The sequence below is a fragment of the Dreissena polymorpha genome, chromosome 11, assembly GCF_020536995.1.
Source record: "Dreissena polymorpha isolate Duluth1 chromosome 11, UMN_Dpol_1.0, whole genome shotgun sequence".
Classification (NCBI taxonomy): Eukaryota; Metazoa; Mollusca; class Bivalvia; order Myida; family Dreissenidae; genus Dreissena; species Dreissena polymorpha.
Window position 1 is genome coordinate 79,895,220 of NC_068365.1, and position 24,287 is coordinate 79,919,506.

At 33.7% G+C, this 24,287-nt stretch overlaps 1 protein-coding gene across 1 annotated transcript; it reads right to left on the reverse strand.

Annotated features, from left to right (window-relative positions):
* Positions 1 to 8,812: 8,812 nt before the first annotated feature.
* Positions 8,813 to 23,910, reverse strand: LOC127850376 (beta-hexosaminidase subunit beta-like). Its single transcript, XM_052383360.1, has 12 exons — positions 23,461 to 23,910; positions 22,099 to 22,217; positions 21,760 to 21,870; positions 20,669 to 20,770; positions 19,231 to 19,336; positions 17,480 to 17,684; positions 14,039 to 14,125; positions 13,012 to 13,084; positions 12,638 to 12,809; positions 12,028 to 12,118; positions 11,178 to 11,282; positions 8,813 to 10,153 (listed from the first exon to the last, which is right to left on the reverse strand). The coding sequence occupies exons 1-12, from the start codon at positions 23,882 to 23,884 to the stop codon at positions 10,096 to 10,098; spliced, it is 1,653 nt and encodes a 550-aa protein (XP_052239320.1). The 5' UTR covers positions 23,885 to 23,910; the 3' UTR covers positions 8,813 to 10,095.
* Between the last annotated feature and the right edge of the window lie 377 nt (positions 23,911 to 24,287).

Here is a 24,287-nt window from a genome sequence, read left to right on the forward strand (position 1 = left end):
TTCGATAGTGTTAAGTATTAGGCTCAAATAATACTGTATTATTTGTGCCTTCTTATCGTTCAGAATACGGGTTAGTATGATTAGGTATAGCGTTTGTAAAAATGAATTTCATCAATAGACGTCTCCAAATTGAATCCATTTTTGTGAACACAATAAAGTGGATACAGTAAAGTCCATCGATCAATCTCGTTAATTTATTTATACATTGTAATGAGCGGTGTGTTTTATGAAAAATGAATGTCATACTGTGTGTAAGTTCGTCCAAAGTTCATGCTTGTATTTGTTTGTATTGATATCCATTAAAGAACGCATATGCGGCCCGTTCTTCATATTGATCTCTTTTAGCGTGATAGCTCCTTTGGTAATTGCCTTATAACGACTGTCTTTATTATCCGCACATGAAATTGGGTGTGATTGGTTGACGTGGTTATTCACGATATTCTATACTGATCTGCAATTACTACACAACGTAGTCAACATTTCGTTAAAACATATTTCTTTCATAAGAAATAAAAACTCACATAAAGAGGACTTGGCAGGTTAAATTTACGTATTGGCCTATTCCAATAGTATCGACATCTTTGTCCAACCGCAAACAGAAACATATATTGGTTGCGACCTGCCGGTGTTGAAATGCCACATCTGTGACCTAGGACCGAAAGTTGTAAGTTGTAAGAACAACGCTTATGTGGAAAGATAGGGGCTTTTCTACGTTATTCAGTGATTTAATATTTATGTTCATATCTTTGAATGGACCTGTTTACACAATAAACATTATGAAGAATGCACATTAACTTCAGTACCACTATTCGCTCTTTACAACTGTTGTTAATGTCATCACCATCTTTCAATGTGAAAACTTTTCAACTCAAAGCTATTATTTCATGGTCGAACACAGACGCATGTTGTTCACATGCGTACGGACCATAAAGCGGTCCTACAATTAATCTTATGTTTTCTGTTACGGCAATTATACAAGGACTACTGATTGGGACATATTTTGGATCTTCTACGAATGTGTTGTATGTGTATATCGAGCTTTACATATCACGAGATTAAGTTACGAGAAGACGATGGGGAGTCTTGTTCTATTCAGATAATCACATCAGTGTGCCTTACTTTCCTGCAATTGAGCTATGCGTGTTAAATATATCGAAGTATATGTATGTAAAATAATCTATTTTATTTATGCATCACTAACAACTTGTTGGTTTGCTTCAGGCCGTAGCCAGGGTTTTGAAAAGGGGGGGGGGGTGCGAATTTTTCCATCAACGATTGATAGGGGTAGGTGCGGGAGGGGCTAACCCCTCCAGCAATCGGGTTTTTTGTGGCCTTTCCCCTAGAAAAAATTGAAAAAGAAACGTAAAATCCTGCAGTCTGGTGACTTGTAATCTGTATTTAGAGACTGAAGTTATATTGCATTTTTATATGAAATTTCACTTTCATTGACTCGTCGAAAAATGTTGGGTGCGAATGCACCCAACGCCCCCCCCCCCCCCTGACTACGGGTATGTGCTTGAGAGTGATGTTGTAAGAACGGAAGATTACTTCAGTTTACATTTGAACAGTGGTTACGGGACTATATTCTTATTGCAAGGAACATTCATGAAGAGATACATGGAGTTTTTTTTAAAGAAGGTACAATTATTTATTATTGATGTACGTATTCTCATAAAATCTGTTTAAAATATCGTTACAAGCGTATACCACCGAAAAAGATTCGGCTTGACAAACTAAGTCGGGTTTTAAAGACTATCTGACGAAGCACGATAGGTTCAAATAATGCATACAAAATAAATGTGATAATTTTTGTACAAAATGAAATTGTTTAATGTGTATAGTTAAACTGCATATTAAATTTCTTTATGAACGTTTACATATTGTATTTATATAATTTCTAACCAAGCGCTGAAATGTATCACTGGAAAACTTTTTCACTACTCATATCATTCAAAACACATGCTTGCAAATCCTTGGTCGATCTAGAAAGTGACTTTTGTTGAATCATTCATGAAAATCATTATTGCGTTGGCATTTACTCATTCCACATGTGACCTGAGTCAATAACAACAATAATTCGGCGATTTAGATCATCTTAAACGAACATTTTTTATCATCAATGCGTAATATTTAGATATAAAAGCGAATAAATTATGAACTACTTATTAAATAACAATATCAACAAAACTGTCATCACAAAACATAATTTGCAATCCATGTAAGTCTGAATGCTAGTTATGTATATTCTTGGTTTGACTCGATTGTCAATTTTGTTAGAAATAGAACGTTCACTAGCAACATTGAGCATTGCTCCTTGTTTCGAAATGTTGATAAATTTTAAGTGTCATCGTCTATATATTATAATGCAATTTAAACATTAATGAGTTCAAGAATGGAAGCCAACAAACTAGTTCATTGATTCTCTGGAAGATAAATTTGAAAGTGTATAATTGCCGAAACACCAGAAATGATACGTCTCCTTCAATCTTGAGATTCATAATTCCTATTCCCGTTCCTATTTTTTGTTGGTTATAATAACCTTGTATGGCTCTAAAATGATATATCGAGCTCGATTTGTGTTAATTAATAAAATAACAGAACATCATAAACATAAGTGTTCATTAAAATACAAAACTAAATATGCAATTTTTTGTTCAAACGGGCACCTGTAAGTGCTGTTCTTATTAAGTAAATTCGTTCGATATTCTTTCGGTTTTATAAGACATAACATCAATTATCAACCTACATAATGTAATCAAACTTACATTACAAGTTCATCCTATTGTATACACTATCATATACAAATATGATGTAGAAAATGTAGCTGCTCCACAATAAAAATGTATTGAAACACCAAATTATAGAACTTTTTTATGAAAACAACGACGCTTTTATGTTTTATTGTACCGTAGTGAACACATAACAAGTTAATTTTTTCTGTTTTGTATGGACAAAATATTGTTATAATTAATATTCATAAAATTAGCATGTGATTTATATTATACCAAACAATTAGCATATCCAATGTCATTTTTTCAAATCGCTGGATCGTTTTAATAGCAAATCTGGGATAGTGAATTGCGTTCCGCTTTTCTCGGATGTCAAATAGTATTGTTCTTCGTTAGTAAGTATTTATTGCACTATATAAAGACATGTTTTAATTGGAAACACATACGGCAAAACCCCACAAAGTGTGAGTACAATTATCATCATGCCCACACGCACCCAATGACGGCTGACAAAACCATACAGTAAGATTTTACCATTTATCAAAAGCGTCTGATGTAGCGCTCTTGGTGAACAAATAGGCGAGTTTATTTAGATTTACATGGCTAAATGGAATGTTTACATTATCTGTCAAACTGACAAAGTATGGAAACCGACGCTGATATTCTTAAAATGTATGATCAGTGCGCGTATTTTCAGAATCGGTTGATTCAATATTTGTTCTCGTTTTTGCCTACTGTTTTCGATTAGTAGTCCCTCGGACAAAATCTTGTTTAGAAACAACATGAAGACATTTTTTGCTTGGATGATGTGAAAAGCAATGCCTCAAAACCTGTGTTACTACTTGGGATAAATGTCGGATAAATATTGCGTTATATTTGTGGTGGTATTTATATGGGCCCTTACATAAATACAAACGTTGTAATATCACACGTGATGGTGCATAACGACATGGTTCCATTCAAAGTTGAATTACTAGCTGTTATGCATTTTAAAACTACATACACAATTAATACAACATAACTATTTGGCATACGTCTAATGTAAGGCGTTAATGTATTTATTTCAGATGGGATTTTCGTTTAAATTGTGTTATTTTAGTTTAACATTACGGTACAACATAAGCAAACAGAAATATGTTCGTATTTGTTTAAAAAAGCGGTGTTTTGTTGCTTTTCATAACAACCATCAAACCAATTACGCACAGTTGTTTCAACAAAATTTTTTTTATTGCATCGGGTCAAAGGAGAAAGATTATTGCATAATTCCATGTTACGAACACACAGCCGAACAATATATGGCAAAGAATTACTGCGAAGGATTGAAAACTGTTTCAATTTAACGAACCATTTCAACATTCCATCCATCGATGTAAACGTCAATAAATATGTAATTGTTTCACTAATGGTATCAACAACAGACGCGTTTACCCTAAAGACCAAGCCAAATAAGAATGATGTCAGATTACTTGACATATCGCGTGCGTGATAACAGTGCAATGGATTCAATTGGGTTAAGCACTAATGCATTTTACCTCTTTTATATCTACAGAGCACGTGCATTATACATAATATACTCTAAAACACATCCAATATACTGGATATATATGATTAATACATGTAGTTGGAATGCTGTACAGCCGGATTAATGATTATGAAACTCATAACTGATGCGTAGTATGTAAACGCCGTTCACCGAATCAGTTATATTTATTACAAAACAATTAGACGAATATCCGAGATATACGAGAATGTGTTTTTTTGTCAGAACAATGTCGAATACTAAAATATCTTAATTGAGTTCGTTCCGAAATAAAGCAGTCTCTGTACGCTATGCCTGATTTATATTTCTTAATCGTTATATTGAGTTTTAAATATTTTAAAACTTAAGACAACATAATGTATTACCTTTAAGTTAATGCTGGTCGTCTGTGATATTTTTTATTTCGTTCGTTAACCAGAATGAATTATTTATTTGAATTGACCAATGCCGGCATAAAACTGACATAGGAGATAATTATTATATAAGGAATGTGTTCTGTACTGATATGGCATTTAACATTTCATCGCGGACACATGATCGGGCAGTCAGTTGTATTTTGTTCCGTCGTTATAAAGATTTAAACTTATTTTTGACGGTTACATTATCTCTTTTGTGCTAATAGGATTTCGTCACACCAGGTTAAACTGATGAAAAACTTAAGTTATTATACCATTAAGTCGGGAAGTCATGTATACTATTTTAAATTATCCATATTTCTTAAAAGATTAACGACATTTTTTAAGTATTTATTTCATTTAACGCTAAATGATAGTAAACATGTTGAATAAATGGTCCATAATTTCTCAATACTAATTTCTCATTGTTACAGTACACAATATATCTCATTTCACAAACTTGAAATATGAAACCTTTATGTATCTTCATTATTCACTTCTTTGGTAATTATAATTTGACATTAATGTTATACCCTATAAACGTGATATTGAACAATCTAGTATTCTATTGCAATGGAATAATCATATAAAATCCTACAAGCTTCAAGTGGCAAAAGAAAATACCTTAAAAATTATGCATGTAGACTTACTGTGGTCTTAATAAATTTAATGTTGCGCGAATTTCGTTACCTGAAACGGTTATAGTTTTACGAATGTTAGAACATTTATATTTTGTTAAAAAAATAGGAAGTTATAAAGGAAGCCTTGTAGTTTTTATTTTCATCATTTTACTGTATTCAAGCACATACACAGTTATCACCGTTAATAACAATTCATATCGAAATTCTCTCATCATAAAAAATCAAATGAACTTTCGTTATTATTATGCATAGGTAGGTAACGTTTTAACAATATTGATCATATGTTTTTTTCAATGGCATATGCTTTGTTTATAAAATTTTTGATAATGTTAGAATAACTAAGTTAACGGATCATACATAGACAATTAATGCATACTTTGTTGATTGTGTTTTCGTTGCTGAATAGTATGGCTCAAAATACACACTATTGCTTGTGTTGCTATCATTTCCGGAATGTGCATATGAAACATGCTAATACCAATGCTAAATCAAGAGTTATCGCTAGCATTTCTTGTGATTCAGACGCACAACAAAGTTCAAATGAACGCCCTTTAGCGAATGTTGCACATAGATAAACATCCCCTTGACGAATGTATTAATTTAAGTTGATGCATATATCTTCAAAATCCATTTTTCACAAGTGTATTTTATAAAGTCAAAATGATTAATCACTCGGACTCACGTCAAATGTTTACACGTGAAATAAAGCTGCGTCCACCAACGTGACATATATTGACCACGTTATACATTTGATGATATTTAAGTAGAAAACAATAATGAATTCAGAGGAAACCTTCTCCATTTTACAAACAGACATCTGTAGTTTTAAAGAAAAGAGATTAAAATGCTGAGCTAAACAGATAACAGCAAATATCTTTTCTTTAGTATGAGAATCATATCTAAAATATAAGGGTGTCCGTTGGAGACGGTATATGAATTAAATATGACGAGATCTAATCTTCGCCTCGAATCGTTATATAAGATTGGTAGTTATGACCTTTTCAATCAAAGACTCGCGTTCATATATCAGTGTTTCTTTATTTGTGTTTGATTAATCTGTGTTAAATGTTTCAGACATGTAATTATGTAATAATAGTAAACGTAATTGTATGTTTTCGTTATTGTAATTAAATATGACACATGTTAAATTCATAATTCTCTAGATTATTTAGCTCAATAGTGTTTAATTACATTCTTGTCAAAGTGATAATATGCTGTGTTTTTTATATTCAAACAAGTATCACGCAGAGCATTTCTTCTTTTATATTTTTATAATTCACTTTGAACCAAGTAAGATAATGAAAACTTACAGTATGTAATGGACGCAATACAGACTTGCAATCAAATATCTGAAATAGTCCCAACGGACGTGGGAAGAAATGTTTGTGTTTGTTATTATATAAAGTTAAATTATTCATATTATTTTTGACGTTCTAAATCTTTAAACAATGCCTAAACAAACAAAGCAAAGCGACATTTTGTTGGTTATATTTTTTTCTACACTGCTATAACCAATCTTCGCCAAATTGCAATGCAATAATTTTTCTTTCAGGTTGATATTAAGATAAACCTTATATTATGCAAAAACAAAACGATTACAGTGTCTGACAACAATAAATATTTTTCTGATGTTAGCACAAATAATTCTGCTGACGCTATTCGAGTGGCTCCATTATATGCATTCTTCAATATTCACATGAAAAACCACTTAAAGGCATATAGAGTTTTTATGGGACATTATATCATGTGCCAACTTCAATCAGATTTAGGCGATAAAACCAATTTAAGAATACCATTACATCGACAGGATATTTTCCATCGATCATTAAACAAATAGTTTTCGAAGTGTTTATTCAAATTCATGTTGCCAACCCTTAAAGAGAAATTTATAAACTTACTCTTGTTGTTCATAGTGTGTTTTGTTATCATTATGGCATTTGTGTCATTCACTTTCATTTTATACAGCGTATCGCTGTGAATGTGATTTTAACAACTTACAAGTTCTTTTGATACCTGTCTGCAAGTCTTCTATGGTAGGAATGGTCGTTCATGAGTATCAAGCACACTCGTCCGTCCACGCTTCTATTGTTCAATGCTGTAATTTGGGCCAAAATGACAGTTTATTGCGTCAAATATGTTTAGCCAAGAGCATGATATGTTAAGTGGTATAAACTGTACCTCAAGTCGTGTATTGTAATGTTGCGTTTCAGAAATAAAACCTCTAGCCAATATAACTCTGCTGCGTGGTATGGTTACTAAGTTCAGTTCATCAAACAAACACGCAAGTGGAAACGATTGGCATCAGTTAACACTACATAACATGTATGGCTTGATTCGAAGTGAAAGCCACGCAATATGTATTGCGTTTGATATAACCTTGCGCCGAATTAAATCAATCTGATGCCACCTTAACTGAACGTTAAGTCATCCTGACTCAACCCGATATCAACTCGACCGACCATCAAACGACCAGATCAAAAACAAACTGGACGCAAAATAATGGCATCTGAACACAGTCATACGCAAAAAACCTGTCCTAACACAATGTCAACTTGACTGTACATGACTCAAATCTGATTAAACCTGATGACAACTTGACGAAACAGTATGTAAGCTGGACTAAAGGTTATGATTATTTTCGACCAGACACAATCCCAAATTGACTTCACCAAAGGTATTATAACTCTTCATAATGTCATATTTACTTAACGCATTACCAACATGACTCGAATATGACTCGACGTGATGCCAACACAAGCATATACGTTTCTCTAAAAAATAGGCAGTTTTGGCGTGCTTTAATCCCGTTTTTTGGTACCCTATAAAGTTTATGAAGCTAGGAGTTGGCTTTAAACGTGTGTGTTGTATTAACCAGATTTGTATCTGATCTTACTTTTCATTTTTTTTATCCGAACATGGTCATTAATTTCTTTCAACGTTTGATCAAATCAGTAGGTCTTGATGAAAATCAGTACCTCTCTCTCTGTCTCTCTCCAGGATGTGAACAGTTTATTAGATAGATTAACCGGTGAGAACAGGGGAGAGGTGCCCTTCCCCCTCCCTTGACCCCAAAGCTTATGTGATGTGTTCTCCCTGGGTAAAAACTTGAGCAGACAACGTTATGTTCTATATATTCTGATAATTATCGCTATGAGTATGAAGATGACAACGCAAAAATGGTCACTTTTGAGATTACATTGAGCGCATTAAAATAAATTCGGTGGACAAGGCTTTTGACTGGCTTTTAATAATGTAATAGTGGTATAAAACCTTAATTAACATTTTCAAAAAACGCTTTATGTTCAATAAATCAGTCCGTATTGATGCATTTTAACATGATTTCAATATTGTATGTATGTTCTGAAAAGAATTATATTTCTATGCTTTTTTGCTCAGATGTTTATCTGCATATTGTTGCGTTAGTGTGCACGACTACCGGACATGGTAGAAAACCACGATGTCTCAGCTGTCCATTTGCTACTCAAGATACTATATCAAGACAGTAACCAACATTCAAACGAATTTATAAATATGTATTTAATACATTTGGAAACAATCACAGGCATCAAAATTAGAGCTTTGTCACAGACGTGACGAATACCCCCACATGCCGCATTGAAACAGATTATTTTGCATGTTGTCTTCACAAAAAACAGCGGATACCATGCTCAATGTTTAAAACGCACTAATTGACCCCGTGACCTGGTTTTTGACCCTGCATGGCTGATGTTCGAACTTGACTTACACATCATCTAGATACAAGTTCTGACCAAGTGTGATGAAGATCGGATGAAAACTACTTGAATTAGAGAGCAGACGCCATGCTGAATGTGTAAAATGTACAAAGTGACCCAGTGACTTAGTTTTTTACCCGGCATGACCCATGAACTTGGCCTTGACATCATCTAGATACAACTTCTGACCAAGTTTGGTGAAGCTCTGATGAAAACTACTTGAATTAGAGAGCAGACAACATGCTGAATGTTTATAACGCACTAAGTGACCCTGTGACCTTGTTTTTGACCCGGCAAGGCCCATGTTCGAACTTGGCCTAGATATCATCTAGATACAACATCTGACCAAGCTTGGTGAAGATCGAATGAAAAGTACTTGAATTAGAGAGCGGACACGGACCGACAGACTGACCAACCGACAAGCTCACTCCTATATACCCCCCATAAACATTGTTTAGTTGTGTTCGAACTTGGCCTAGATATCATCTAGATACAACATCTAACCAAGTTTGGTGAAGATTGGATGAAAACTACTTGAATTAGAGAGCTGACACGGACCGACCGACCGACAGACCCACCAACCGACAAGCCCACTCCTATATACCCCCTAAACCTCGTTTAGTGGGGGTATAAAAATAGTATTGATGTTAATGAAACATTACACATGATACAAAAATAATGTGTTTGTGACATTTTGTTTGTTTGTTGAAATATGCTGCCAGTTTACAACCTCACACTTTTCCTGAGTTATGCCAGGTACTGACAACATTGACTAAAGAGATGGTGTGAAGGGATGTAAAAGGGATTTCATGAAAGATTATCATCAAAAGTTTTGAGGATCAGGGACCAAACCCGCGATCCTTGTATTTGTCGTCAAGTGTTCTACTAACTGTGCTAGCCGACCCAATTTTGTGAAATGTTCAAAGTCAATCCAATTCGGTTATGGAGTTGATTACATATTCGTTATAAACAATAAAAACTAAATTTGCACCAAGTTAATTGGTTGTGTAGTTTTGTTTTCATAGATCAGAGGAGTGATTCGCTAATTGGTAATCATTACAGTTCCACTGAGCAGAAGCCAGGTCCATTCACGGGTTGTACAGGGAAACCTCGTCTGAAATAAACAATAACATTCTAAACCGATTTCCATAAGAAGTTTTTGCTCACACATATGTATTTTATTATACACAACACTAAGACATTTTCTGAACTTGATTTTGTGTTTGATACTATCATGTCAATAGTGTGCCAAAAGTATGTTTCTTACCAAGATATTCGTTCATTTAAATGTTAACTAGTTTGAGAATAACGCCGCGTTCTGAAAACGATTGCACTACTAAAGGTCCCATACTCAGAATAACATCGCTCAAACTACAAACAAGACTATTGTCAAGCATTATGGTCCCCTACTGGTGAAACTCCACCATTGTCAGATTTTATTTATTTTAATTATTAGTTGCCATAGCAACCAGAATTTTTGACGTAGGAACAAAATGAAGTGATGTGCATAATCTCCATATTGCCATCTATCCATGTCTTAAGTTTCATGAAAAAATATTAAGAACTTTTAAAGTTATTGCAGGATCCAGAAATGTGTGACTGACTTACTGACTGACTTACACACAGAGCGCAAACCATAAGTCCCCTCCGGTTTCACCGGTAGGGTACAATAACAAATTTACAATTACAAGCATTGTAAGCATTACATCAGTTTCAAACAAAATATATAACAAGAGCACCGCATAGAGAGTGCCAACGCTCGGCTGCAGTGCGATTTTGAATAAATGAAATCTTGTCAAAAGAATTTTCTTTTTTATATAAGAGGTCACAGTGATCTTGACTAGTGACCCAAAAATGGGTGTAGCGTGTAAATCTCATCAAGGTGCAGCTATATATGAAGTTTCAAAGTTGTAGGTGGAAAAACTTTGATTTTAGAGCCAATGTTAAGGTTTTAGCATGACGCAGACTGTGGACTACGGACGAGCTGGCTATGACAATGCATCGGGATTTCTCCGAAAACAGCCGAGCTAAAAAGTAGTCCTACAAAATCTACAATATCTGCTGTTAATTCATCTACAGAACTATACAAGAAACTTTCATAACAAATCCTAGAAGAGAACTTAACGTTGTTCCCTTACTTGAGGAGCCTACACCTGTGTTCCTCCAGTCGGGATGTGGCCGCATCTGCACTGTTCACTTCCATCGGGCTCCACAGCCTCTCGCCTACAGACGCAGCCCTGGGCCTGAGAAATAGTTGTCATGTGATCATAGTTTTGCCATCAACACGAAAATACCTGATGTCCTATTCTTTTTTTTTTGACAAGTTCAGAATCTCTTTGTCATGTGCTCTGGTATTATTCGATTAAATATTAGGCGTTTACAATGAGTGTTAGTCTGTTTATTTGTTTTTTTCACCGCTTTCTTCAGTATTACAGGCATTATATACTGTTGTGAACGATAAAAACCCCATACGTACTGTTAAAAAAAAAAGTTTATCAATCCAAAAAATACTGTATATTGTTTTAACAAGCAAACTAACACTCCTGACAAACAATAATACAAAAATTATTATTTAATGGATGATCATCGGTGAAATGATAAAACCTTTGTAATCCGTTTCATCGATAATTCTTTGGTAATTTGAAAAAAAGTTAGCACTAACAGGGATTTAATGTTTCGCTGATTAATAATAAAGGCTGGAGTGCGACAGGTAGCACATTTGATTTTGCTTTCAGAGGTCCCAGATTTGAATTCCGGAAAAGGCAATATTTTTCATTAATCTTCTTGCTACAATAATCAAGACTATTCGAACCATTATATCTTTATGTATAAGCTTCAATGTATAAGTAACGGAAACATGAAATTACGTGCATGTACAGCATTCAAAAACAAGAAAAATAAGCATCTTAAAACTAAATATTCTTTTCGGGTTACACACTTCAAAAGGAAAACTTTTCTACGAGCAACCAACTGGGAATCGCTACTTACCACATCCTAGGTATGAGATTTGTGTTGTCCACATACTCTCCCCACATGCACGTCTCACCTCCAATCACAAGCGCCTTCTGGGCATCTGTACCTATACACACAACAAATATTAACTTCAAGTCTAACGTAATACATGTATTTGTTACTAAATGCGCACTTGTAGATTTCAGCAATAGTATACGAAGTTGGTTAACTTGCTTACAAGAGAAATATTTGAAAAAGCTACACTATAGACGAAAAATCTATTAAAATGTACATAATAAGAATGTCTGTGTCATTCTGAATCCTGTGATGACATAAATTCAACATACAAACAGACATTCAAAACGAAAAACATAATGCAGCTTGAGTTTATTTAATTTAACATTTGGTATTTCATCATAAAAAATCAAATGTATTGTACATTGTACATGCACAACTGTTCAGTCTTCTTGCAGCCATTAATTGCAAACATAAGATGCATTAAAATCTGGCATAAACAACATGTGCCATAGTTTGAGATTGTAATGTAAAGAATTTGTAAATTTTGTATACCAAGTACGGTTTGAAAATACATACAACTTATGGAAATCGTGTATTTATAGCAAAGATCATATAATTGCTTCGTTACCATTAAAATTAAGTGGCTCGACTTGATAGTAGTTTCTCCAGTCGCTGCCATAGGAAATGTAGTTCAAATACCAAGGGGCAGATAATACCGCATTGTACCCAAGTTTGGTAACTTTTGTTAACTCATCCTGGTAACCACCTTTCCAGATATGTACTATAGTGTCTGGGGCAACCTGTTTCAAATAATTAGTTTAAAGTAAACTGTGGAAATAATGATAATTTTATTATTGTAAATGGCATTAAAGCATACTAAAGTAAATATTGATACTTTTTTATAGACTTCAGTGAATATATCTAATCCGAAAAGGTAGTATAATTGAGGTATAGATTAATCAAGAAACAAAGAATAAGGAGGTGTTAAACAATGAATATTACCTTTGCACCATTGTCAATAACCTCTTGCCATATCATGTACCCTTTATTTAATCCTTGGACAATGTCTATCAATCTGAAAGAAACAATTGTTGTAACGACAACTTTCTTAATATGTTGTATTCCAATAAAAAAGATCAAAGCCAATGTAATTAATTTTAGAGAGACAACATTCATTTTTTTCGACACAAAAATTGTTATTCAGCGGTTCTGTGCAGCTCATTCAGTTTCATAAAATGCATTAGGGTAAAATTGGTGGATTATGAATAACTTTAAACAACAACTCTGTAGGTTCACAAGAGTTGTAATAACGTGTTTGCATATTTACATAAAGTTACACATTTTTTTACTTAGAAATAGCAGGTCAAGGTCAACGTTAGGTGATGATATGTTGACATGAGCAACATGGGTGTGTGTATCCTAATGTTGTAGGTGGTAGACAGTGAAACTTTGTTAAGCATAAGATAAGCCAATACTACCATTCAACAGCAATTCATTTATTCAATGATAAATGCAGACAGTATATGTTTTAAATGCTTAGTTTATTTAGTTTTCCAGTGATTTCTTTTTCTCTTGAACCATGACCAAATTCATTTAATATCACACTTCCGAGATAGGAATGAATTAACATTAATATATATTTGAATTATTAAAATAATAGGCGAGTACAAGCTTATTTATTAGTTAGATAGACTGCACTATAAAAACACTTATTAAATTTCCTATCAATTTATGCATTTTTAATTGATTTTGCGTGTATGATTTACATCATTTACTAAATGGTTTGAATGGATACACACATCTCATTTATGTTGCATGTACCTTCTGAAAATACTGAATTTATTATCTATTTATTAGTATTACATCATTAAAAAAAATAGTGCTAACACCTTCCAAATGTGGCGGATTGAGGCAGTGTTCCGGTAACTAAAACAAGACCATTTGTAAACTGTGAGTGTTCCTTACAAATGTAATGTGTACCATAGTAACAAAAGGACGACAGGAAAACTAACCTTTGACTGATACCAACCTTTGCATATAATATTCTTCAAGAAGCGCATAGTTCTTCCCATACCCCATCATGGTCATGAAACTGGTTATATCTGGATTGCTCTCCCTTTGAACAAAACAATACCTAACAGCATCAATAGTAACAACAAGATGCAAACCATCAAAAGCCTATTAGTGCTAGTTTACTCTGGCATTTTGCATCATCGAATGGTTATTGAACAAACGCATACAATTCATTTTTTGCTGACCAATGATACATACATAATTCAAAATATCATTTTGACAAGAACCACAAAACATGTTTAGATTCTGATAACGCATGCAAACTGAAAAAATACATTTGTGTCCAACACAATACTTTTAATACATATTTAGCTTCGTACAAAATGAAAGAAATACAGTGCATACTTTATGAAAAGATCTAACAATGAAGAATGTTTCGTGACAGATGTTTGCTTTACGCCATTATGAATACAGATAAACAAATAATACCGCTTAATATCTTAATTCTGTAATAACTGGGGAATGGCATAGAATAACAAAAACCGTATTTGCCTTTTTGCTTTTGCTTTTTTTTTAAATGATGCTGTTTTTAAATATATGCTTTTACATTATGATTGACAGGTAGACTAATAACAACTTTTTATCATTAAAAGTAGAACTTTCTGCTTTGAAAATAGGAAATTAAATGTCCTGATTTAGCAGTGAATTCTAGTGCAAGCTAGCATTTCTTGCACTATTACATTTTGAACATGGCTGGGTCAGAATCTTGGTATCATTAAAACAGGATTGCAAGTTTTCTTGTCTCAAGTATGGACATTATACTCATATTTTCAAGCACAATGTAATTACCAAATCAGTTATGGTGTCAATACATCTAGCTAGACTTTAAACTTTACTGTTCCCTGTAAATTGCTAATTTAATATCAGTATGACACACAAGATAGGTATTGATGCAAAGCATCAAAGGGCGACGGGAATTTCAGTGTAAAAGGCACTCAATGAAGTAACATGGAACGATTTTTTTTACTGTAAATATGAATGTATTGGCCGATTATTTTAAACAAAATAGAAAAAGATACTGGTATAACCATTATCTATAATTTTGTGTTATAACCCCCAAATAACCATTATTTATGATGTTGTGTTATAACCCCCAAATAACCATTATCTATGATTTTGTGTTGTAACCCCCAAATATTTCATAGTTCATTTAATTTACATTGGTTTCCTTTTTTTACTGGCATTCGTGTGCAGTTTTCATTAATGGAATAGAACTGTGTAGGTTTAAAAAAATCTGCTTCATCTTGTAAGCGTAATTTCATATTTTTCTCAACTTCAAGGGGAGATGATTCTGAACTTATTCTTACGTTGCTCATTTACGATAGGGGTCGAGTACTCATTGATATGAAAACACTGTAAAAGTTTGAAAAAAAAAGAATAAAAACTGTAAATTGCATAAAGAAGCTGCAGTTCACAATACTTTGAAATTCAGTAAAAGATCATAATAGATTTATTGCTCCGCTATTCATCATTTTCATTAGGGTTCGAGTAATACTGATATAAAAACACTTAACAAGTTTGGACATATTCAGACGAAAGTTGTGAAATCTTTTAAACAAGTGGAAATTGTTTATTTTGTCAAATTTAAAAGAAACAAATTCTGGACTTATTGTCCCAATGTTTCTCATTTTAAATGAGGTAAAAATGCTCATTGATATGAAGACACTGCAAGTTTAAAAAGAATCTGATAAAAAATGTTGACATAATCACCTAACCAAGCAATTTTTCACTTTTATTTTTAAATTCAAAGAGACATCATTCTTGACTTATGGTCCGATATTGCTCATATAGAGTTTGGGTTGGGTCCTCATTGATAAAAAAACCCTGTACAAGTTTGGGAATAATCGGATGAAAATTTTGGACTTCGAACAACGAATTCAAAATTTCTCAAATTCTAAGGAAGATAACTATGGACGTAATGGTCGGATAATGCTAACGGGCCCATACCACCTGGATAGTAATACGTGTCGCGCTTTGCGCTCTATATGTGGTTCTTAAAAAAAAACTCAGAGGAGTGCTTGACTCTAGGGAAACGGGTTGCTGGGATACAGCTCCTCCTTGATAAGCGGCTGCTTCCTTTATCGCAACTCATTGTTACAATCAATAATACATGTCGCGCTTCGCGATCTACATGTGGTAGGGATTGTACATGGATAATAGATGTGTTGTTTGCATTTATTTGTTAATATAAAAACACGTGTATTTTTTATGAGATATATAAGTGATGTAAGAAATTTTAATTAACGTTGTCACCACGCGGCATCCATTAATTTTAATAAAAATGTCCAATTGTAGTAAAATGGATTTTAAAATGTCTACAAAAATAAAGCTTTATTATATTTATTAACCTGACTGAAAAAAAAGTCAGCTGCCAAACTGTTCTGTTCGTGCTGGAACCCGGGATTGAACCGGGGGCCTTTAGATGATTGTTGCATAAACAACTTCAGTCTAACGCTCTCCCAACTTAGCTATTTTGGCTGACATCATTTATGCACTGCTATTTGGTGAAGTTGTGTATAGCGATTGTTATTATTTTTCTATTTATAAACTAATACATTGTACATTTTCGTAACACTACGCCTTCCAATAAACTTGCTTGCGCGATATGTCGTCAAATATCGTATTACATTGATTCTCCACTAAATAAGCAAATTAGAAAAACCACAAAATAAATATATTTTGATTATGTTTTGTTTTTATACAAAACCAGAAAGTTTCGCGTATTTGCCCAGTCCCTGTGATCTTTCCCCTGTGATCAGTTGTGGATCAGTTATTAATTAAAACAATTAGCTTTGCATTATTGGCAATCAATGTTGTAATAAATGTAATAGGCACAAATGCAGTACTTATTTACACTAATTTACACAAAAAATCACCACTATGCAAGATATTCTTAAAACTAAAAATATATACATTGATCAGTAAAATAACTTCTCCTCCCATAAGCGAAAAAAAAATGCATTACATACTAGTCGCCGCTCTCTAGAGCGACGCCAATGACAAAAAGGATTTCTATTTAGAAAATTGTATCAATTAGATACTCAGTATTGGTAAAATACTGATATCATGTACATACAGATGATTAAACATTCAGTTAACATTATGTCAGTATTTTACCAATTACCTACAAATATGCTACACAACCAATTTTACTATCTAAATATCATTAATTAAATCAAGTGTATTGGAAATGTGATTCTTTTTACATACATATTTATTGCACAATACCAATATAAATAGTCATGTCGACCAGATTAACAATATAATATCACAGGATCAAAAATCCTGCTTTTTAAGTTAATACAGAAAATATTCAAAATTTCAAACAAACTTTTCTCCAAAAAATATTTCTTCAACAGCAGCATTTATTTCTACATATATATTGTTGACCCCTTACCAACAATCAAAAGGGACCTCATCTCCACCTAGATGAATAAACTTGTCAGGGAACACTTGCGAAATCTCCAAGAAAAAATTTTGCAGGAACTGGAATGTGGAGTTCACTGACGGATCGATTGGCCCAAAGTCACCCGACAACTGTCCATCTTTGTAACACTTGGTCAGCAGGTTAGTGATTGCAAGCCCCCACGACTGAGAATGACCTGAGTATGCAAAAGCACATGGAGCAAGTGTGATAAAACTGCAAAGATTGCAACTGCAAGAAGTCCATAATGATCCTGAAGAATTCACCTGAGTTAACAGTACACCCATTTTACTTAGTGATAAAGTTATTGACCCAACTTGTCCGGAATTCAATGGCACAATTGATAGCGTAAGGATGAACATTCTGACAAAGTTTCATTTAAGTTGAAGAATTATCGAGTTATAAATGTGGCTTATAGAATGGTTACATGGTCTTCCTTACATTTGACAAAATAATCTAGTTTTTGGATGCATGCAACCCAGATTCACACTTAGTCTAGATAATGTCAAGATGAACATTTTTACAAAGTTTCAATAAAGTTGTGTAATAAATGTGACCTCTGAGTGGTATCAAACTTTTTGTAAGATTTAACCTTAAGGTGACCTAATTTTAAATGCATGTTGCTCAGATTCAAACTCTACAATGAAATTCTTAAGATAATTATTCTGACCATGTTTCATTAAGATTATCAAAATGAAAAATGTGGCCTATTGGGTGATAACAAGATTAAAGAATATGTTGCATGATACATTACACTAGACTCAAGACATATGATGACCACAATAGCTGGGGATATAAGAAGACATAAGAAGCTAAAAATATGACATACTGCTGTTCAAATATAAAAAATAACAAGGGCTGTTTGTAAAACATGCATGCCCCCATATGGGCTGTCAGTTGTAGTGGCAGCCATTGTGTGAATACATTTTTTGTCACTGTGACCTTGACCTTTGACCTAGTGACCTGAAAATCAATAGGGGTCATCTGCCAGTCATGATCAATGTACCAATGAAGTTTCATGATCCTACGTCTAATTATTCTTGAGTTTTCATCAGGAAACCATTTTACTGTTTCGAGTCACTGTGACCTTGACCTTTGACCTAGTGAACTGAAAATTAATAGGGGTCATCTGCCAGTCATGATCAAAGTACCTATGAAGATTCATGATCCTAGGCCTAAGCGTTCTTGAGTTATCATCCGGAAACCATTTTACTATTTTGAGTCACTGTGACCTTTGACCTAATGACCTGAAAATCAATAGTGGTTATCTGCCAATCATGATCAATGTACCTATGAAGTTTCATGATCCTAGGCCTTAGCGTTCTTGAGTTATCATCCGGAAACCATCTGGTGGAAGGACCGGCCGACAGACGGACCGACCGACATGTGCAAAACATTATACCCCCTCTTCTTTGAAGGGGGGCATAAAAAGACAGGCTTCAAAATATAAAGTCAATAGAGCAAACTGTCAAGTTAAGATATAATGATATGCTGATTTTCATACTTTTTTATAAATTTTTTCGTTTTGCTGGTCGAATTTATTGCAGGTTTCTGTAATTTAGTGAATTTTTGCTGGGTTTGGCTAATTTTTTATGTTAAGTAAAATCACATTTATGTTCATTTATTTATTTTTATAGAAGTAAAACATAAATGTAATTTTTATCTATCAAAACCAAAATTGAAACCAGTTTCCAAGAATATTACAAACTCATCGCTCTTCGAACCTGGAGAATCATACTCCGGTATAACTCTGATGCCTCTGACACGTGCAAACTCAATGATCTCTTTGACATCGCTATGGGTGTACACATGTCTGACAGAGTAGGCTCCCTGGAGAGCAATGGTAAATGTACATTATACAAGGCGTGCCTTAAACCCATGGAGGTGGGAGCAGAGTGCTAAAAGCTTAGCACTAACTAATACTTACTGGTAATCGTGTAGTAAACTGTATCAACAGAACTGTCAAGCCATAAATGAATGATCTGAACTCGAACTTTGAGACATTAATAAACAGCTTAACGTTAATACTTATTAATGCCTAAGATATTCCATTTTAAATAAAAACATATAAAAGAAATAACATTTATGTCTAAAAATTTCACTTGAGTAGTACAACTATAATATAAACAAAAAGAATTCATTAACAAAAAAATCATGCAACACCTAAGCAAATATTACGTATGAATCACACAAATTGATAAGAAGTAGCATAAAAATTACATATCACACACAGATTGTGTACTATTTTGATATGTTTACATGTTTGGAGAAACTTAAACACAAACAATTTTGTAATGCTGAGACCAATGCCATCAAATGTTAACCGTTATAAGAATGGTTTCTGCTTGAGAATATCTCCTCTTTACATCCTACCAATGCCTTTACTGATAAAAATGAACCAATCATTTCTTAATTATTCAATTAAAGTGTCTTCATTCCAATCAGATATTAAACAAGACTATTGCCAAGCAATATATGTCCCCTACCTGCTCCATCATTGTCAGAATTTAAAAAAAAAAAAAATTGTTGCCATAGCACCCAGAATTTTTGACGTAGGAACAAAATGAAATAACGTGCATAATGTCCATATTGCCATCTGTCTATGTTTCAAGTTTCATGAAAAAATATGAAGAACTTTTAAAGTTATCGCAGGATCCAGAAAAGCGTGACAGACTCACTGACAGACGCACAGAGCGCAAACCATAAGTCCCCTCCGGTAAAACCGGTAGGGGACAAAAACATGGGTAACCATGTTTGAAATATGTTAGAAAAAGGAAAGGGGTCTTGTAGAACATGTTTAGACCTAACCCTAACCCTATATAGAATATGAGGTCACATAAGTTTGAAAGTTAATATATAATCTTGTTGATTTAAATCAATTTTATTTGTACAACATGTAAGTTAGCGGAAAAACCAGTGTTCACTGAATTTTTATTTAAACCTTAAGACCATAATCTGGTTTGAGATGTGGTACATGTTGACACTTAAAGAGGAACAAACAAAAATATATAAAAAGTGACCATTTTGGAAGAAATACTAAAAGGCTAACAGACAGCCAAATCCTTCTACATGTAAGACAAGGGCTGAAAAACAAAATCAGCTACTTCTTAATCAAAATGAATGTCTAATTGAATTTAACACCACAAGGTTTCACTTAAATACCTTTCTACTCATGTCTGGAAAATAGTAGCTCTCATATGGGAAGGACTGGTCATCGACAATGTGCCAGTGAAACACATTGAACTTGTTCTGCGCCATCAATTCCTGTCAGGAAAAAAAAGAATACCATAGTATCAGAGGCTCACAAGAAGCAAAACTGACATATATCTTCTACAAGGGCTTTTTTCTAAAATATTATCAAGGCATTAGCCAGCTTTTAATTAAACATAATAATCAAAACAACATAAAATTATGGAACAAGTGGTGTTAATAAATTATGTAAGTGTGCAGACATCTTAAACAAGAGCACCGCATAACGGGTGCCACGCTCGGCTGCGAAAGCTTGTCATAATTTTTTTTTTAGAGGTCACAGTGACCTTGACCTTGGACCTAGTCACCCAAAATGGGTGTGGCGTGTAGAACTTATCAAGGTGCATCTTCATATGAAGTTTCAAAGTTGTAGGTGGAAGCACTTTGATTTTAGAGCGAATGTAGAGGTTTATGTTAAAGTTTTATATTAGAGGTCACAGTGACCTTGACCTTTGACCTAGTGACCCAAAAATGGGTGTGGCGTGTAGAACTCATCAAGGTGCATCTACATATGAAGTTTCAAAGTTGTAGGTGGAAGCACTTTGATTTTAGAGCAAATGTTAAGGTTTTAGCACAACGCCTACGGCGGATGGCTGATGGCCGACAGCAGACGACGAGCTGGCTATGACAATACCTCGGGTTTTCTCCTAAAACAGCCGAGCTAAAAATTACCATGAAGGTCTTATACAATGCATAGGGGTATAGTTTGCCACACCATTTTAAAATATGTGGTTCCCATCCAATTGTATTACCCACACTTTTAAAATTAAATATATGCCCCCCTCCCACTATTTTTAAAACCCGCTTTCATTTGTCAATTACACACCCAACATGTTTTTGGCTATTTTGATTTTATGTGGCATTAGCTTCAAATTTATTTTAAAAGGAACAAACCTCATGAAATTGGAAAGTGGGAACAGCACAATTAAGTCATAATGTACAAAGTTTACCATACGATTACATAAGAGCAAATACATGATGATTATGTGTCAATGTATAACAACCAGGTTTTCCTTCAGAATGTCCAATGAGAGAAAATGTCTCGAAGTGTCTAACAGCAGACCTCTGTGCTGAAATCTGGGAGCATCATTGATTATCGTAGCATTAATAACAGCCTGAAAAAAGACAAGATATACTTATTGGGTTATATTTCGAGCAGTAATTGTGAGTCATCTAATTGTTCTATCTAACATAACTTAAAATGTTCACACTTGCATTTGATATTTTCACTTTTCCCCCCACAGTTCTTGTCTGTCCCGTAGAATTTGCTGGAGTTTATTTAAACCAATGACTAACTTGCAATTATTTAAAAAGAAATACATAACTTATCAAATGTAACTTACCAGACCCATGTCATTCTGGTACACAAGTTGGCTGAATGTTTCTAAGCCTCTCAAAGCTCCCCATACTTCATTTGCATTAATAGTTGCTGTACTAGCATCTTGTGATATCATTAGTGTATCTGCAGCAGAATTAAACTATGTGTATATACTAGTATTATTTTGCCTATGTATTGATTATTTATGTTTTAAAAATTGGGAGTTACAAATGCAGATGAAAATGAACAAATATTCAAATAAGGTTCATCTCATCTACTTTATACATAAAACCCAAACAAAACAGGTGTAGTAGGATATGTTACAATCAAATGTGTTTAACTCCTTTATGCACTATTCATTTACATGTGGTAAATTATCTATTTATTTTAACACATGTTCAGTGTTACTTCATCATTTTATTTTGGTATGAGGTATTTGCAAATGATTAATTACATTGCCGATTTAATATACCTTTAAAACTTAGGATCACAACAGCAAGTTTGTATGTAATGAATGCGAAGTAAATCACCTAATATATGGGCTCAAGCAAATTATATAATACAATTCATTTAAAAAAGTAACTGATTTCATATAATATGCTTCATATATTGCAAAAACAGATACATAAATCACTTTAATTTCATTTAATTATTATTGTGCAGTACATGGTGTATTCCTGACTGATTTAATAAAGAAAATGATATCTTCCACAGCCTTTTTTTTATTCATTTTCCCGAAGTTATAACAAATATTTCTCTCCTAACATGTATCTTACTTTGAATCATTTAATCAAAAGTGGTGATAAATGATGTAAATAAACATGTTTTTGTTTACCAATATAAATAGCTTAGCAATATTGGCTAGATTTTTTACTTTGTCTTGACCATTATATGATTTTAGTGCGCAAATGGCAGCACTCAGTGGACTGGTAAAATAACAACAATGATCATACAATAATTCACATCAATCAGTATCCACCAGTAATTGCAAAAATCCAACTCCAAGCCACTGACCACCCAGGTCGCTGCTGTATGTATGAACTCATAAAAGCTCAAAGTATTCAAGAAAAACTACTTTGTATGATAATAATGTTATGATACTAAAACTATTGACACTTTCCCACTTAGAAGCAGAGTGAAAATGGCTTTGTGCAAACAGCATAAAACCAGAACAGCCTGCAAGTAACTCGCAGTCTGTTCAGGTTTTGTGCTGTTTGCTGCTCATCAGTATCTAAGGTTTGGAGATGACGCCTTTAAAACTTTAATTTCATACTAAAGGTATCTAATTAAATTTAACCTTGTATGCTTCAAAATACATATCTCAGTGGTGAAGGGTTAAGATATGTTAACTATTAACAACAAGATACATGCAAGTTATAATGCATACATGCTTCATTGGACTCTTCAGAAGGGTAGCCATCACACCCAGATGCAATATTTATTTGCAGGGTGTCCAAATAAGCTTCTTGATCGATTGATCCATGTCGTGGCTTTCGGTTTGTTTTAAATTTCAAGGTTCTGTCGTCGTTCCCGAAAATGTACTTTCTATACCTCACAAAAGCTTCGTCTATTATGTCGCATCTTTGTGTAGAGGAGGATACCAGAAACTGGAACGAACCGACATCAAGGATGCGTTGGATTGTCGTAACTGTCATCTGTTTTGGCATTGGCCATGGCATTCCACTCGTCTGCGTAACAGCAACGCTGCGACCCTTTTCCCTGTATTGTTGCTGAACATTGCATATCGCGATGGCCAAACAACAACTGAACAACACAATGACACCAATTTCGCCTGCCATTTTGTTTGTCATGTGACAATAGTTGTTGGTTACGTTACACTATATTTTATATGGAACCATTCTATACATAGATGGTGACGTCACTACGTTATTGTCAGAAAGAACGGAGTGTACACAATGATATGGAACTATTTAATGTAGGTTAACCAACACACTGCAATAAAAACCAACAACAACAGTTCCTCGGACAATACATAACCTGGATATATATTTGTTTTTCCCGATAAAATAATTACAAATAAAATTAGCATGCATGTTTGTTTTATTAGAGCCAGCATTTAGGTTTAACGGGGTATTTTTTTCCGTTGAGCAAAAGGCAAATGCTCCTGAATAATCGATTTAATAATTCTTGAAACTATTATCAATTTTAACTATAAGAACATTGACGGTAATGTATAACAAGTTTTAAATGATC

Coding starts and splice junctions, on each gene's coding strand:
- LOC127850376 (XM_052383360.1), bottom strand. CDS start 23,884: ATGACAAACAAAATGGCAGGCGAAATTGGTGTCATTGTGTTGTTCAGT. Junction 20,771..21,759: donor ACATTCTGAAGGAAAACCTG/GTTGTTATACAT, acceptor TTTTCCTGACAG/GAATTGATGGCGCAGAACAA. Junction 19,337..20,668: donor TTCCAGACATGAGTAGAAAG/GTATTTAAGTGA, acceptor ATTGCTCTCCAG/GGAGCCTACTCTGTCAGACA.